We start from the raw sequence: 13114 nt of genomic DNA on the forward strand, positions 1-13114 counted from the left end.
TCTGTCATCAAGCAATGCATCAGCCCAAGAATGTAGCAATGGTCTTTCTTTTTTGTGGGAGGGGGAGCACTCAGTGTATAAGGGTTTTTGTGATGAGGGGAGGTCACACCCATTCTGGCAGTCAAAAGGTTTGGCTTTCTTGCAAAGCTTCATGTTATTAATGTGCAGTCAAAAGAAAGAAGTTCATTCACTCAAGTTTTGAAAATTAAAGCCTTGTGTGCGTCATGAAAATGTTTCAGCAATTGAGGAATGAAAGACCCACGCTACAAAGGACTTATGTTGGTTGAGATGCTTTCAACCTCATCATTACCCAGTATTTATTTGGCAGATCCTTCTCTATTCCATTAAAAAACTATTTTTCTGTCAAGTTAACCTTTTACCTCCCAGAAGTGATTAACCAGTAACTTCTCCCAACATTATAAACACACTATCCAGCAAACAAGTAATGAGAATACTCAAATGTATCGGGTAGTTATCTTGATCTAACACCAAATTCTCTTAACTTGATTACAAGGAGGTGTGTGACAGCTAGAGGGGAGAATTCACAATCAGATCTTAGGGGTTAAAGGGTTAAGTTATAAAAACACAAAGGATTGCTGGACCAAATATGCCAAGAGAGAATGCTGGGATTATAAAAAGTCAAAAGTGGCTGGGGAAATGAGGGGTTCCCTTAACAATAAAATAAAATGCAGGGTTTATAAAAATACTTGAATGTAACCATGATTATTTAATTTAATGTCTTTTTATGAGAGACCAACATCCACCTAAAATAGAGTTTTGAACACGACCCAACTGATCTCTCTTAGGATTTTTTTCCAGTATATATATCATGAAACAAAGTTCTAGATTTGCCACTCCACCTGAATAAAATACTGGAAAATTACAAGAACTCCTGATCTGTCAAGGTTTCCTGATAGTTTTTTAGTCCCCATAGTGAATATATTTCAATTCTTATAAAATATTATTATTCTGATTTTTTGAAGGATGAATTTACATCACAACGATACAACACCTCCACCAAGTCTTTCAATTGTTTTCAATAATCAACATTAGCCAAAATAAGAATATTTTCAATACTTCATTTGGAATTCTTTCAACAGTATCACATCTGACAAAATCAAGTAACCAGGGTTAAAATGCTTGTCATGAAAAATTTGATATTAATAGCAAACGTGCTTTTTACCTTCTTTGACACCTGCAGTCTACATGCACAACAAACTTTAGGCTGGGTGCTCTCACTGTTCAAATATATATAAATATATATTTTTCTCTGATAAAAATATTTGATAGTTGCTAACACTCATTTTAAAAGAATATTCATATAACAATATATCAGACATTGCAATTAAATTACCAAATTTTTATAATAATTATTCCATCAAACTTTTTAAAAAGGTAATATTGAGATGCTGTAAAATATTGTTTTCACACTGTAAAATGTAAAATACTCATTTAAAAGTCTGTTTTTGATGAATATTTCAAGATAAAAATTCCATTGCCATAAACCTCCAAAATCAGGTACCTTAACTGTGCAAGATTAAAACCTTAATAATATAATATTTCATTTACTTGCATGAAAAGATAATCAAAGAGTCATGAAACTGTGTTACAAATCTGATAAAATTTAACTAATATGCAACAAAAGACACACGTGGAATAGATGCAGGCTGGATATCAGCACCATTCCAACCCAGTGACTTTTGCTGCATGAGATATATTTTTCTTGAGACTTGTAATGTGGTTGCATGATGCTTTGATTAACCTTTCACTCCCTAACATCAGCATGCAAATTCTCCACACTGTTCTCTATACATTTCTAATGTACCTATCGGGAGAATTTGTCTAACAATCAAGAGCGTCTTGAGTTTGTGATCATTTCCTTTATTCCCAAGACCTTTTTGTTGATTCAGGGGTGATATTGTAAGGGGAAATAAGATGTAATTGCCCTTAGGGATCGAAAGGTTAACCCTGATACTCCCAGACCAAATTTGTAATTCTCCTTACTGTCAACCATACAATTCTTACAATGTTAGCTCAGAGAATTTAGTATTGGATCAACTGATTATCCCCAAATTGATATTTTTCTTTATTCTCATCACTTATTTGGTTGATATTGTATTAATATTGTAAGGAGAAATTCTGTCTTGGTCACTCATGGGAGTTAAAGGGTTTACCATTTTTACATTGGAAGAACAACAAACAACAATTCGCCCTTGGCTACAAAACACTGAACTTAAGACTGAATAACATTAATAACCTTTGCACCCTACAGGTAATTGTAGTTACTGAATGAAAGTAAAACAAATACATATAATTCCATTATCTTATACAAGAATATACTGACTAAAAATGAGTAACCTCTGGGAGGAAATAAAAGTCTAGACTCGGGTAACTGGTTTTGAGCGGTTGGCCTTACTGCCTTTTCTTGTGTATGCACGCAGTCTTTCCCTGGCAATCTCAAACTCTTCAAGTCTCTGTGTCAGATCGATTTTCTGGTGAATAGCTTGTTTGAGGAGGTGATTAAGAGTTTTCTTTTCTTCCTCTGATGCAGCATGCTTTCGCTGCAGCTCATCAACTTGAACCAGATATTCCTCACACCTATTGGCATACATGCTGCGAAGTGAGGCAAATGTTGACACTTCAGCTTTCAATGCCTTCAGGTTTCTCTTCAACTGGCCTACTGTCTCTGACTGAACTGCTTTATCATTCTCATAGCGACTTTTTAGATTTGCCAATGCAACCTCATAGGTAGACTTATTAGCCTTCAGGACTGTCCGCAGTGTAGTGATCTGTTCCCGCTTAGTTGTCAATAAACTTTGGAGCATTGCAATTTGCTGCTTTTGAACATCACTGTCCTCTCCACTGCTAGCATCATCGTCACTGACAACCACTCGATATTCCAGTGCTCGCTGCTTGGAAATTTCCACTGTCTTTTCCACAGCTTGTTTCAAAAACTTCACTTGATCACGCACCGAGCTGATCAATCTGTAACAGGAATAAGGGTCTCCTCTTTCCATGGTCTCATTTGGATTCTCACTTCCCATTGGTGACTGCCTCACTTCTGCAGTGCTTTCTTTTGCAGTTGAATCTGCCGTATTTCTTTCCATTTTTGATGCTGCATGTGACACTTTTTCCTGTTTTTCTTTCCTGGTAAATGAATTGGCTGGGTGATCACCATTTGCTGAGCAAACATGATTATAGAGTCGCTGCAGATCTTCACTGACATACTTCAATTCATCTTGAGTGCAGTTCAGACTTCCCTGAGCATTTCCAGCAAGATCACTCATAGACTTAACATCTTCTTGAAGATTTTTGATCAATTCTTCAGATTCAATGCCTTTGTTCTTTAAATTCAACAGTTCTTCTTCAAGTTCTTTGACTCTCTTTGTCAGGAATGTTGCCTCATCAGATTTTGTTTGCAAGCTCGCTGTCTTTGCTCTCAAGTTATCAATCTCATTCTTCAATTCCTTGATCACAGCTTGAGACTTGTTATCTTTTGTCTGATAGCTCTTCAAGAGTTTCCTTACCTCTTCAAGTTCTTTCAACTGATTATTTATTTTTGAATTAAAAGCTTCTCTCTCTTCAACTCCATCATCACTGTCATCTAGAGTTTCACACAGAACCTTTGCTTCAGTCAGAGTCTGGATGGCATCAAATTCTTCCTTCAACTTCAAGACGTCCTTCTCTTTCTTAGCCAGGGCATTGGTAAGCTCTGTCTTCTCACTGCTCAGCTGTTCAAGCTTGTGAGTCATTTCTTTGACTTCTGACATCTGGAGTTCCCTCATGAGATCTTCCACCAAGCCAGGAACTGGTTTGTATTCCTCAATAATGCTTTTTATCAAGGGATGTTCAACAACTTGTTCAGGTTTTTCAGTCTTCTCAGGACTTTCAATGCCAATAAACCGGCTTTCCTCATGCCAGCTACTGACTGTAGGTGACTGCCGCTGGTGAATTTCTTGCAATTCCTTCTGCAGCAAGGAGTTTCTATCACGTTGCTCCTTTAAAGATTCCAGTGCCTCATTGAGCTGTTTCTGATATTGGTCCCGTTTCTCGCAGGCCACCTGAAGTTGGAGTTGTAATGCTTCCATTTCATCTGTCAAACTTTTGTTTTCAACCTTCAAGGATTCAAACTCCACCATCGATGATCTAAGAGCTGAATATTGCTTCTGAAGGTTGATGTTTTCCTCTTCAAGATCGCTAAATTCTTGACTATACTTTGATTCTCGGTACTTGAGTTCTCGGATTTCATCTCTAAGGAGTTTCTTACTATGCACAAATTGCTCGATTTCTTTGACATAATTGGAGGCTTGATTACAGAGTCTTTCATTTTCAATGAGTGCATCCCTTTCAGCTTTTCTTGCTTGGCGAACTTCACTCTCTAAATCTGTAATTTTATGAAGATAATTGGCTTCTCTTGATTCGCTCTCCTTCACAAGACTCTCCTCTCTGTCATCACCAAAACGGCTGCGTTTCTCTTGTTCAAGTTTCAACTGTTCATGGACCTTTGTGAGAGGAAAAGGGATAGAAAAAATATTAGAAATAACTCCTTACACCCTAACATCAGTATGCATGTTCTCCATACTGTTCTCTGTATATTTTCATAGAAGCTGACAAGGAGAATTTACTTATCAATCAAAAGCTTCTTTGGTTAATGATCATTTCCTTTACTCTTATGACCATAATGTTTGATTCAGGGGGGATATTGTGAGGAGAAATTAGATACTTGTCACTTTTATGGTCAAAGGGTTGAGAAAACAACAGATCTTCAACATTCTTCGTCTAGTCTAGTTCAGAGTTTACTGAATAAAAAACACTTGAAATGTATATTTAGATTAGACTCTGTATGAAATGAATATTAACCCCTTGACTCCGAAGATCTGATTATTAATTCTCCCCACTAGCTGCTACACATTTCCTTGAAAATTAGTTATGAGAATTTGGTACTAGATCAAGATAGCAGCTTCTACCTGATAAGTTTGAATATTCTCATTACCTGTTTGCTGAATAATGTATGAATATTGTAAAGAGAAGTTTTCTGTTAATCACTTTTGGGAGTTACAGGGTTAATATTCCCAAATTTCAGTGATAATATTGATGACCTGATCACAATTCTGCCAAAGACCTCCTTATCACTAAGTAAACAATCTACCTTAGGCTCAGGACATTGATCACTGCTACAAATATTTTTTACTTCTTTTCGTTTTTAATTCGGCACCAATTTGAAACAAATAAATAGAAGGACTAATGTGAAAGAAACAGAAGTTCAGTCTTATATATAAATATCTAGAGGCTGATATTGGCCCATTGCATGTTAAGCTATATATAGAATCTATTTGCGACATCAACAGCATTCAGATAAAATCTCAAGTATTCAAAGTCTAACTGAAAATTATCGATAATCTATTACAAAATTTTGTAGGCCTGAACGATCTCCGATTACAGAAATGGATCAAACTTAGCGTGCCGATGAGTTCTCCCATGGCCTGAGCCTTGAAAAGGAACTCAATCAATATAGGTATCGAGTGATCTCTGAGGGAAATGCCAAGCAATACGATCTGCATAATCTTTTAATCTCAGAAATTTAGACTACAAAAATTTGCAGTCTTACACGTCACGAGAAATTATAATTTCAAAATGACTTTTAAGTTTTGAAGAGACCGTATATTTTGATACGATAGATATAAATAGAAAGCGTGATGACCTTTTAATCGAAAACATTCGTACAAATTACAGCTGAAAAATTAACGTTAATCTAATCAGGAAGGAAGAAGTTCTGATTGACTACCTCACAATAATATTTCCCTCGCTTAGCGCATGTAAATAATTAAAGATATTAGAAAATCAAACTTTTGTTATGAACTCTTTTCGCGATTCTAATCTTCGATCTGATTAGATCAAATGGTAGGAATACTCTAATTTCAAACGGAATGGTTAACCACGACTATTTCCTTCAAAATACCTCTTTAAGGCATTCCAGTTCCTGCTTGTTAGATTCCAAGAGGGTTTCCAGCTCATCATATTGTTCCTGTAATCTCTGTTTTTCGTCCAAAACTGCTAGCCCGTATTCAGCTGCTTGGACCTTTTCTAAACAGGCCTGCTGTAGTTCACTACTTAGGCGTTCAACTTCGCTTTTAAGCTGGTCGATCGAGCCCATTTTGCCTTCAATTTGAACGCCGTAATGAAATCCGCCATACCTCCATTGTCGAGGTAATTTTTGAATTGTTTTGAATGACTGCAATGTGTCACCAGATCCTCGCGGTCTAACGAGAACGCAATGCCTTCTGGTATAGAGCGGCCATCTTGAGTCATGTGATTGGAAGCAGTAAAAACGAAAAGAGACAATCTGCAGTTTTAGTTTCGTTAAACGAACAAGATCTACGAAGATGTTGGCCTTTTTTCGTAGTATACTTGACTGGATAAAAAGTCTGTTCTGGAAGGAAGAGATGGAGCTTACGCTGGTTGGCCTGCAGTACTCGGGAAAGACAACCTTTGTCAATGTTATCGCAGTAAGTGAAATATACAGTTACTAAATGCAAGCTATTGTAAGGGACTTGCGTTTTATTCGAGTTGTTATCCTTGTAATTACTCTTTCGTTCCTTAATTTAGTTCTTTCTCACTGTATGTAAACATTGTCCTAAATTCGTCTTCATTTCGCGCCCTATTTGGAAATGTACCTATGCGTAATATTACAATTTGTCGTTGGTACTATACCGAGTCCAAGGGGGGAAATTAGCCTCAATCAAATAAGTGACGCATCATAATACCTTGGAATTCGTTAAAAAATTCTCTTTTATATGGTTAATATAGGCCGAGATTTACATTTACATTTTTACACCTTGGTCGTGAATATTTAGGATAAGTTCAGGCCTGTGCTTGTTTACCATGACAGAAAAGTATACCTCTTATACATCGTAAAACGGATTCTGCGTTTATCTGCAACATAAACTCTTTTCTGTAGAAAAATGCCAGTACTTCAAACTTCCTCTCGTCAAAATTAAGCTTGTCACCTACCCTTACTGAAGTTTATTTTTAAGTAAGTTTTTACTTGTTAGACATTCCAGTTCATCATTTTCTTTAAAAAGTAATAAATGAATCACATGATAAGCTTGATAGAAATTGGACCCCAGTTTTAAATAAGCATCCTTCTTGAATATACACCCTATCCCAAGGTAGGAAAAAAAATTAGTAAGCACTCAGGGAGCTTCTTTGAATTATTACAGTGGGTATCGTTTATAGCAGGGTTATCATAAGGATGCTGCGTGTTTAGTGAATCTAGAGATTAGCAGCCATGAGAGATGTAGAAGAAAAGAAGAGTAAAGGTTATAGAATACAAATTTAGCAGCAATGAATCATTAGTTAACAGAATTCATGGAGTACCCTGATTCCAGGTGAACAAGGAACTCTCCTCTGCCTCATGATTACTAAACTGAGATGATTTCTAGTGGTAATAATTGTGCAAACTGGGGGAGTTTGAGTGTTAATCACTCCATTGGAGTGAAGGAAATTGAGACTACACTACTGATATGATACTGTGTTTTGACTAAAGATTTTATTTTATTTTTCTCTCATGTGATCCCTATGACCTCAGATAATGTTCATGTCACAAGTCAAATAATTACTTGGTTGATGGGAAAGCTCATCATCAAGTTTCCTGTAGCTCAGTGGAAGAGGATTTGGACATAGCTGCCTAAAATCTGAAGGCCTGGGTTTTAATTTCATGTTGGGTTCTCGGAGTTTTTGACAAACAAGTTACCTCTTTATTCAAAGACAGTTACCTCTTTATTCAAGTTTAGAATTTACCATTTTTCCTGTTCTGTGTACTCACTACAATAACTTTTTGCAATACAGTCAGGTCAGTTTAGTGAAGACATGATTCCAACAGTTGGATTCAATATGAGAAAAGTCACCAAGGGTAACGTAACAATAAAGGTAAGCTGAAAGATGACATATTCTTGCAGTGTTTCTTCTTTGTTATTTGCATTGTGAATTTCATCCAGGTGTATAGACATTTTTTTACATCTTTTAACCCTTTCACTCCCACAAGTGACCAAGACAGAATTTCTTCTTACAATATCACTACAATATCAAGCAGGCAGGTGATGAAAATAGAGAAGAATATCAATCCTAGGATTATTAGTGGATCCAATACCAAATTCTCTGAACTAACGTCATAAGAATTGTATGGCAGATAGTAAGGAGAATTACTAATTAGATCTTGGGAGTGAAAGGGTAAAGTCCAACTTCAACTTAAACCCTTTAACCCCTAAGAGTGGTTAACAAATAATTTCTCCTGACAATACCACCCCTGAATCAAACATTAACCCTTTAACTCCCATGAGTGACCAAGATAGAATTTCTCCTTACAATATCAACACAATATCAAGCAGACAAGTGATGAGAATAAAGAAAAATATCAATTAGGGGATGATAAGTTGATCCAATACCAAATTCTCCAAACTCACTTCACAAGAACTGTATGGCAGACAGTTGGGAGAATTGCCAATGAGATCTTAGGAGTTCAAGGGTTAAGGTCACAAGAATGATCACCTACTAAGGAAGCTCTTTTTTTTTTTTTAAACAAATTCTCCTTGTCAGCACCACAACAGTATGGAGAGAATGACGTTAGAGGGTTAAGTCATTTTGTAATAATATTTTCTTACATGGCAAGTAATTTAATTCTATTTCTGCATTTTCAGCAGATAACTTCCATATTTTAGATCATGCCTCTACTGGCTTTCGACTTAAGATAAAGGAGGCAATTTATATCCAAAGAGAATAATCATCCTTGAATCAGCAATTACACCATGTAAATCTAAAACTATCCTTTTAATTCTCACACTTTCATGCTTTACCTCTTTTCTTGTTGTCACTATTTATCATAATTAGCATTGCTCTATTTACCATATAATTCAACTTTCAACACTTTGTACAGTAATTAACTGAGGAGGACAGAAGTTTCTGTTGAAACATGTTTTACAGACTCAAAAGTTTTGTCGCTTTCTTTAAATTCTATTTCAATGAAAAAACTAGTTTTAATGCACAGATTTGTTAATATGGTATCTGTCATTTAACCCTTCAACTCTCAGAAGTGATCAACATGAAACTTCTCCCTATAATATCTTACATTATCCAGCAAACAGGTACAGTAATGAGAATATTCAAACTTATCAGGTAGAACTTGTTATCTTGAACTTAATCAAATTCTCATAACTAATTTACAAGAATAAGTGTAAGAGTTAGAGGAGAGAATTGACAATGAGATCTTGGGAGTTAAAAGGTTGATTGTTGCCTTACTTTAATTGTTATGTGTAAGTGAAATGATTTTTGACAGATTCATTACAAGTCATACAAAATTTTAGATGGTTGTGGTTTTCTCCTTAGTTAACACTTCTTAGTAGTACTGAGTAACAAATTCTTGAGTCTTTACCATCCATTTTTATTCCTTCAATACAGACCACTAACTTAAGACTGGTGCTAATTCTTAACCCTTAACACCTCATATCAGTATGCATATTCTCCATACTGTTCCCTATACTTCTCCTAAGGTGCTGACAAGGAGAATTTGTTTATCAATCTAGATAATATTTAGTTAGTGATCATTTCCTTTATTCTTATAACCTTACTGTGTGATGCATGAGTTATACTTTTGGGAGAAATTAGATGCTAGTCACTCTCAGGGGTTAAAGGGTTAAACTCAGGGCGTGAAATTGCGCCTAATACAGGCGCCAATGCAACTAAATTTTTCACTTTGGCGATCAAATCCTGAAAGTTAGACGCCAAATTGGTGACTAGAATGTTTCATCATAATCTTACCAAGAGATATGGTGAATTAAAAAGATTTGCAAAGATGAATCCGTGGCAAACTTCCTCGTTAAGTTTGTTTCCAAAACGTAGCACATGCATCTCGATCGATAAATAGACACCATCTTGGATTTAGATGAGCCTGAACGTTGTATATCATCCATCCTAGAGTCCACTTTGTAGCACGTTGAAGATCTTTTCCCTATCTTAATTTTGGAGGGTCTATCTAGAACACTGACGGCATAAAGAAAGATTTTTTTTGTCTTTGAAAATGGTGACCAACTTTTTTTGAATTGGCTACCACTTTGAAGAATTTAGGAGCCAAGTGGCTATCAGAGAAAAAAGTTAATTTCACGCCCTGAAATTTTTATTTTCTGGTGCATTTATCCCACCTGGCAACTAGATCTTATGTAACCAAGTTATTGTTGATCATTTTAGCTTTTTTTTTTCCCACAGGTCTGGGATATTGGAGGGCAACCTCGCTTTAGGAGCATGTGGGAACGATACTGTAGAGGAGTGAACTGCATTGTGTGGGTATTGATGAAGCTTAAGGATGTAAAGCTGCATTCAAATGGTCTGTTAAGGTTGATTTATGGAAAAAACTATGCTAACTAATTTTCAAGAAAAAGTTTGCAGCCCAACAGAGGGGAAGATGCTAGTGTAGATAAGACTAGATTTCTGTGTGTGGTCTGCCTTTTTACACAAAGGATTGTCAAGAACAATGCAAGAGACCCCAAAATTTGTAGTTAAGTGGAAACTGTGGTAACAGGAGGGGAAATGACCCTTGATGGCTTAATTACATTTATCTACTGAAATGTCATCGTAAAATGAAATGTTATTTTGGTTATGCAGGGCCCAAAAATGGTAGAAACAGCAACATGATGTAAATTGTTAAATTTTCCACCTAATGTGTGTCAGCAACAAAATGAATACTAATTGAAATTATAGTAATTAATGCAGAGTTTTTTCTTCAGGTATATGGTTGATGCTGCAGATCATGAAAAGCTAGAAGCTTCAAGAAATGAACTCCATGGGCTTTTAGAAAAACCTCAATTAGCAGGCATTCCAGTAAGTAATACCTTAGACTCTCTTTTGTGAGAGATAGGGTAGCATGATGACAAGTAGGTTGGTACTCTGTGTCAAGGAGTATAATAGTTATGATATAGACCTATTGAAACTGATAAAATAGTTTTAAATAAACCTGCAACACACTAACATCCCATCCAAGCTTCGGTAGTTTAAAAGGTAGATGACTGTATTCTGTGAAAAGCTGAGTGTCTGGTGGATGGTCCAGATTTGTTTTTATCAAAGATACTTGCCTGTGGAATATCCATTTATCTGCTGGTGTGGATTTTCAGTCCTTAGAACGACTGCTACTGCTTCTATCTGAGAAGTAGCTATTTTATGTATTTAATGTAACATGGTTACTGGCTTGTAAAATTTATATCATATTGTTTCTTACTACTTTTTCAGGTCTTAGTTTTGGGAAATAAAAAGGATCTTCCCAATGCGCTAGATGAAAAAGAACTAGTGGAGAGACTGTAAGTAGAATATGTCAGAAAAGGACTCTTAGCCCTTTCACTCCTACGATCTCTTTAGTAATTCTCTCTATGTTCTGCCATAAAATTTCTTATTGTGTTAGTTTGGAGAATTTGGTTTTCACCTAATTATCCCAAAAATTTATGTTTTTTGTGATTCTCATCATTTGTCTGCTTTATATCATATTGATATTGTAAGGAGATATTATCTTTTGGTCACTCATGGGAGTTAAAGGGTTAAAATGTAACCCCTTCCCCCCATCCTTCAAAAGAGATATATGGTAGTGTATTTGCATCTTTGAAATGTCTTTTTTTTAAAGAAGTTCATTTTCCTTGTTTGTCAGTTTTAATTGTTATTAACCATCCTTGTCTCTTTCATACTTTTTGTCTTGCCCAACAACAATTTTTTATTCCTCAAGTTGAAGGTAGCTTCGATTGCTGCCCATCAACAAGTACTTTAAATTAATGTGGTGCACCTTTACCAAGAGCCATTTGTATTGTACATGATTTAATTCCTATGTCTCTAAATTTACTTTCTGACAGTAACTTGGCATCAATTCAAGATCGAGAAATCTGTTGCTACTCCATTTCATGTAAAGAGAAAGAGAACATTGGTAAGTAATGGGTAATGTAGTTTCAACTTTGTGAACTTTTCCTTTTTGCATCCTCTATGAACAATGCTAGTAGAACTGAGTGGAGTCCAATTTGGTCTGTAGTTATATGAGTGACTAACAGAATTGGATGACCTCAAAGCAGGAGTTCCATTTGTTAATCACCCATATGATTACAGACAGAATTGGACTACCCAAAGTCCTGTTATCAATTAATCAAAACTATGACAAAATTTGAGAAAGAAACTAAGCAATAGTTAAGTTTTCACAACAAAATGACAGTTCACTTGGCAAAATGTGTGACAACAGCAGGCACTCTTGACCCATACTGTCCACTTAAACAGCTATGACATGTCGACTGTCCTATCACACTGTCCAGTCACAAGCATGATGCACACATTGCCCTATTAGTGCTCAAATTGGGCTGGGTACAACCAATCAGGCTTGAAAATTTTGTCATAGTTTCGATTTACATTTAACTTGTATTTTTGTTTCTGAATCACAGATATCACTCTGCAGTGGTTAATCCAACATTCAAAGTCACGTGGTTGAAGTAATTGTAGATTCATTCAGATTCCTTGTAAAGAGGACAAAGCCTTGGTGCATTTGGCAGAATGAATGGGATCAGAGTGGCCATTTGCAATCAAATTTATAGAACTTAAAGAAACTACATGATGCCCTTTTTCTATTAATAAACTATAGTGAGTGCTTAAAGCCATCAACGTGTTTTAAATCCTATAATATGACGTACCCGTAGTTACCTTTCAACTTCCAGATGTGATTAACATGTAATTTCTCCCTATTTTTACACATACTTTATCCTGCAAACAGGTAATGAGAAGACTCAAACTTATTATTAAGTAGAAGTTGTTATCTTGATCTAACACCAAATTCCCATGACTAATTTACAAGGTAAAGTGTAGCAGCTAGAGGAGAGAATTAACAGTCAGATCTTGGAGTGAAAGGGTTTATTAGAGAGTCCAACCGCTATTTTCTGTATGAACTTAAAAAAAAAAAAAAATACACATAACCAATCATTTTTGTGAAGAGTTGCATTTGTCTGTCAAGAGTTGTGGGCTGGGTTTTTAAAAAGAACAGACAATGTGATCCATAGCAATGAGGCAGAGAAATGTTGAAGGGTTTACCTTGCAACTGTTGAAAGAA

The 13114-nt window shown here is 35.8% G+C and overlaps 2 protein-coding genes across 2 annotated transcripts; one reads left to right on the forward strand and one right to left on the reverse strand.

Annotated features, from left to right (window-relative positions):
* Window positions 1–61: 61 nt before the first annotated feature.
* LOC131795332 (protein bicaudal D homolog 2) lies at window positions 62–6217 on the reverse strand. Its single transcript, XM_059112912.2, has 2 exons — window positions 5960–6217; window positions 62–4502 (listed from the first exon to the last, which is right to left on the reverse strand). The coding sequence occupies exons 1-2, from the start codon at window positions 6152–6154 to the stop codon at window positions 2379–2381; spliced, it is 2319 nt and encodes a 772-aa protein (XP_058968895.2). The 5' UTR covers window positions 6155–6217; the 3' UTR covers window positions 62–2378.
* Window positions 6218–6294: 77 nt separating this feature from the next.
* Window positions 6295–13031, forward strand: LOC131795320 (ADP-ribosylation factor-like protein 8B-A). Its single transcript, XM_059112899.2, has 7 exons — window positions 6295–6506; window positions 7849–7929; window positions 10258–10331; window positions 10776–10869; window positions 11275–11342; window positions 11883–11953; window positions 12456–13031. The coding sequence occupies exons 1-7, from the start codon at window positions 6384–6386 to the stop codon at window positions 12500–12502; spliced, it is 558 nt and encodes a 185-aa protein (XP_058968882.1). The 5' UTR covers window positions 6295–6383; the 3' UTR covers window positions 12503–13031.
* Window positions 13032–13114: the final 83 nt, after the last annotated feature.

Source organism: Pocillopora verrucosa, chromosome 11 (assembly GCF_036669915.1).
Source record: "Pocillopora verrucosa isolate sample1 chromosome 11, ASM3666991v2, whole genome shotgun sequence".
Classification (NCBI taxonomy): domain Eukaryota; kingdom Metazoa; phylum Cnidaria; class Anthozoa; order Scleractinia; family Pocilloporidae; genus Pocillopora; species Pocillopora verrucosa.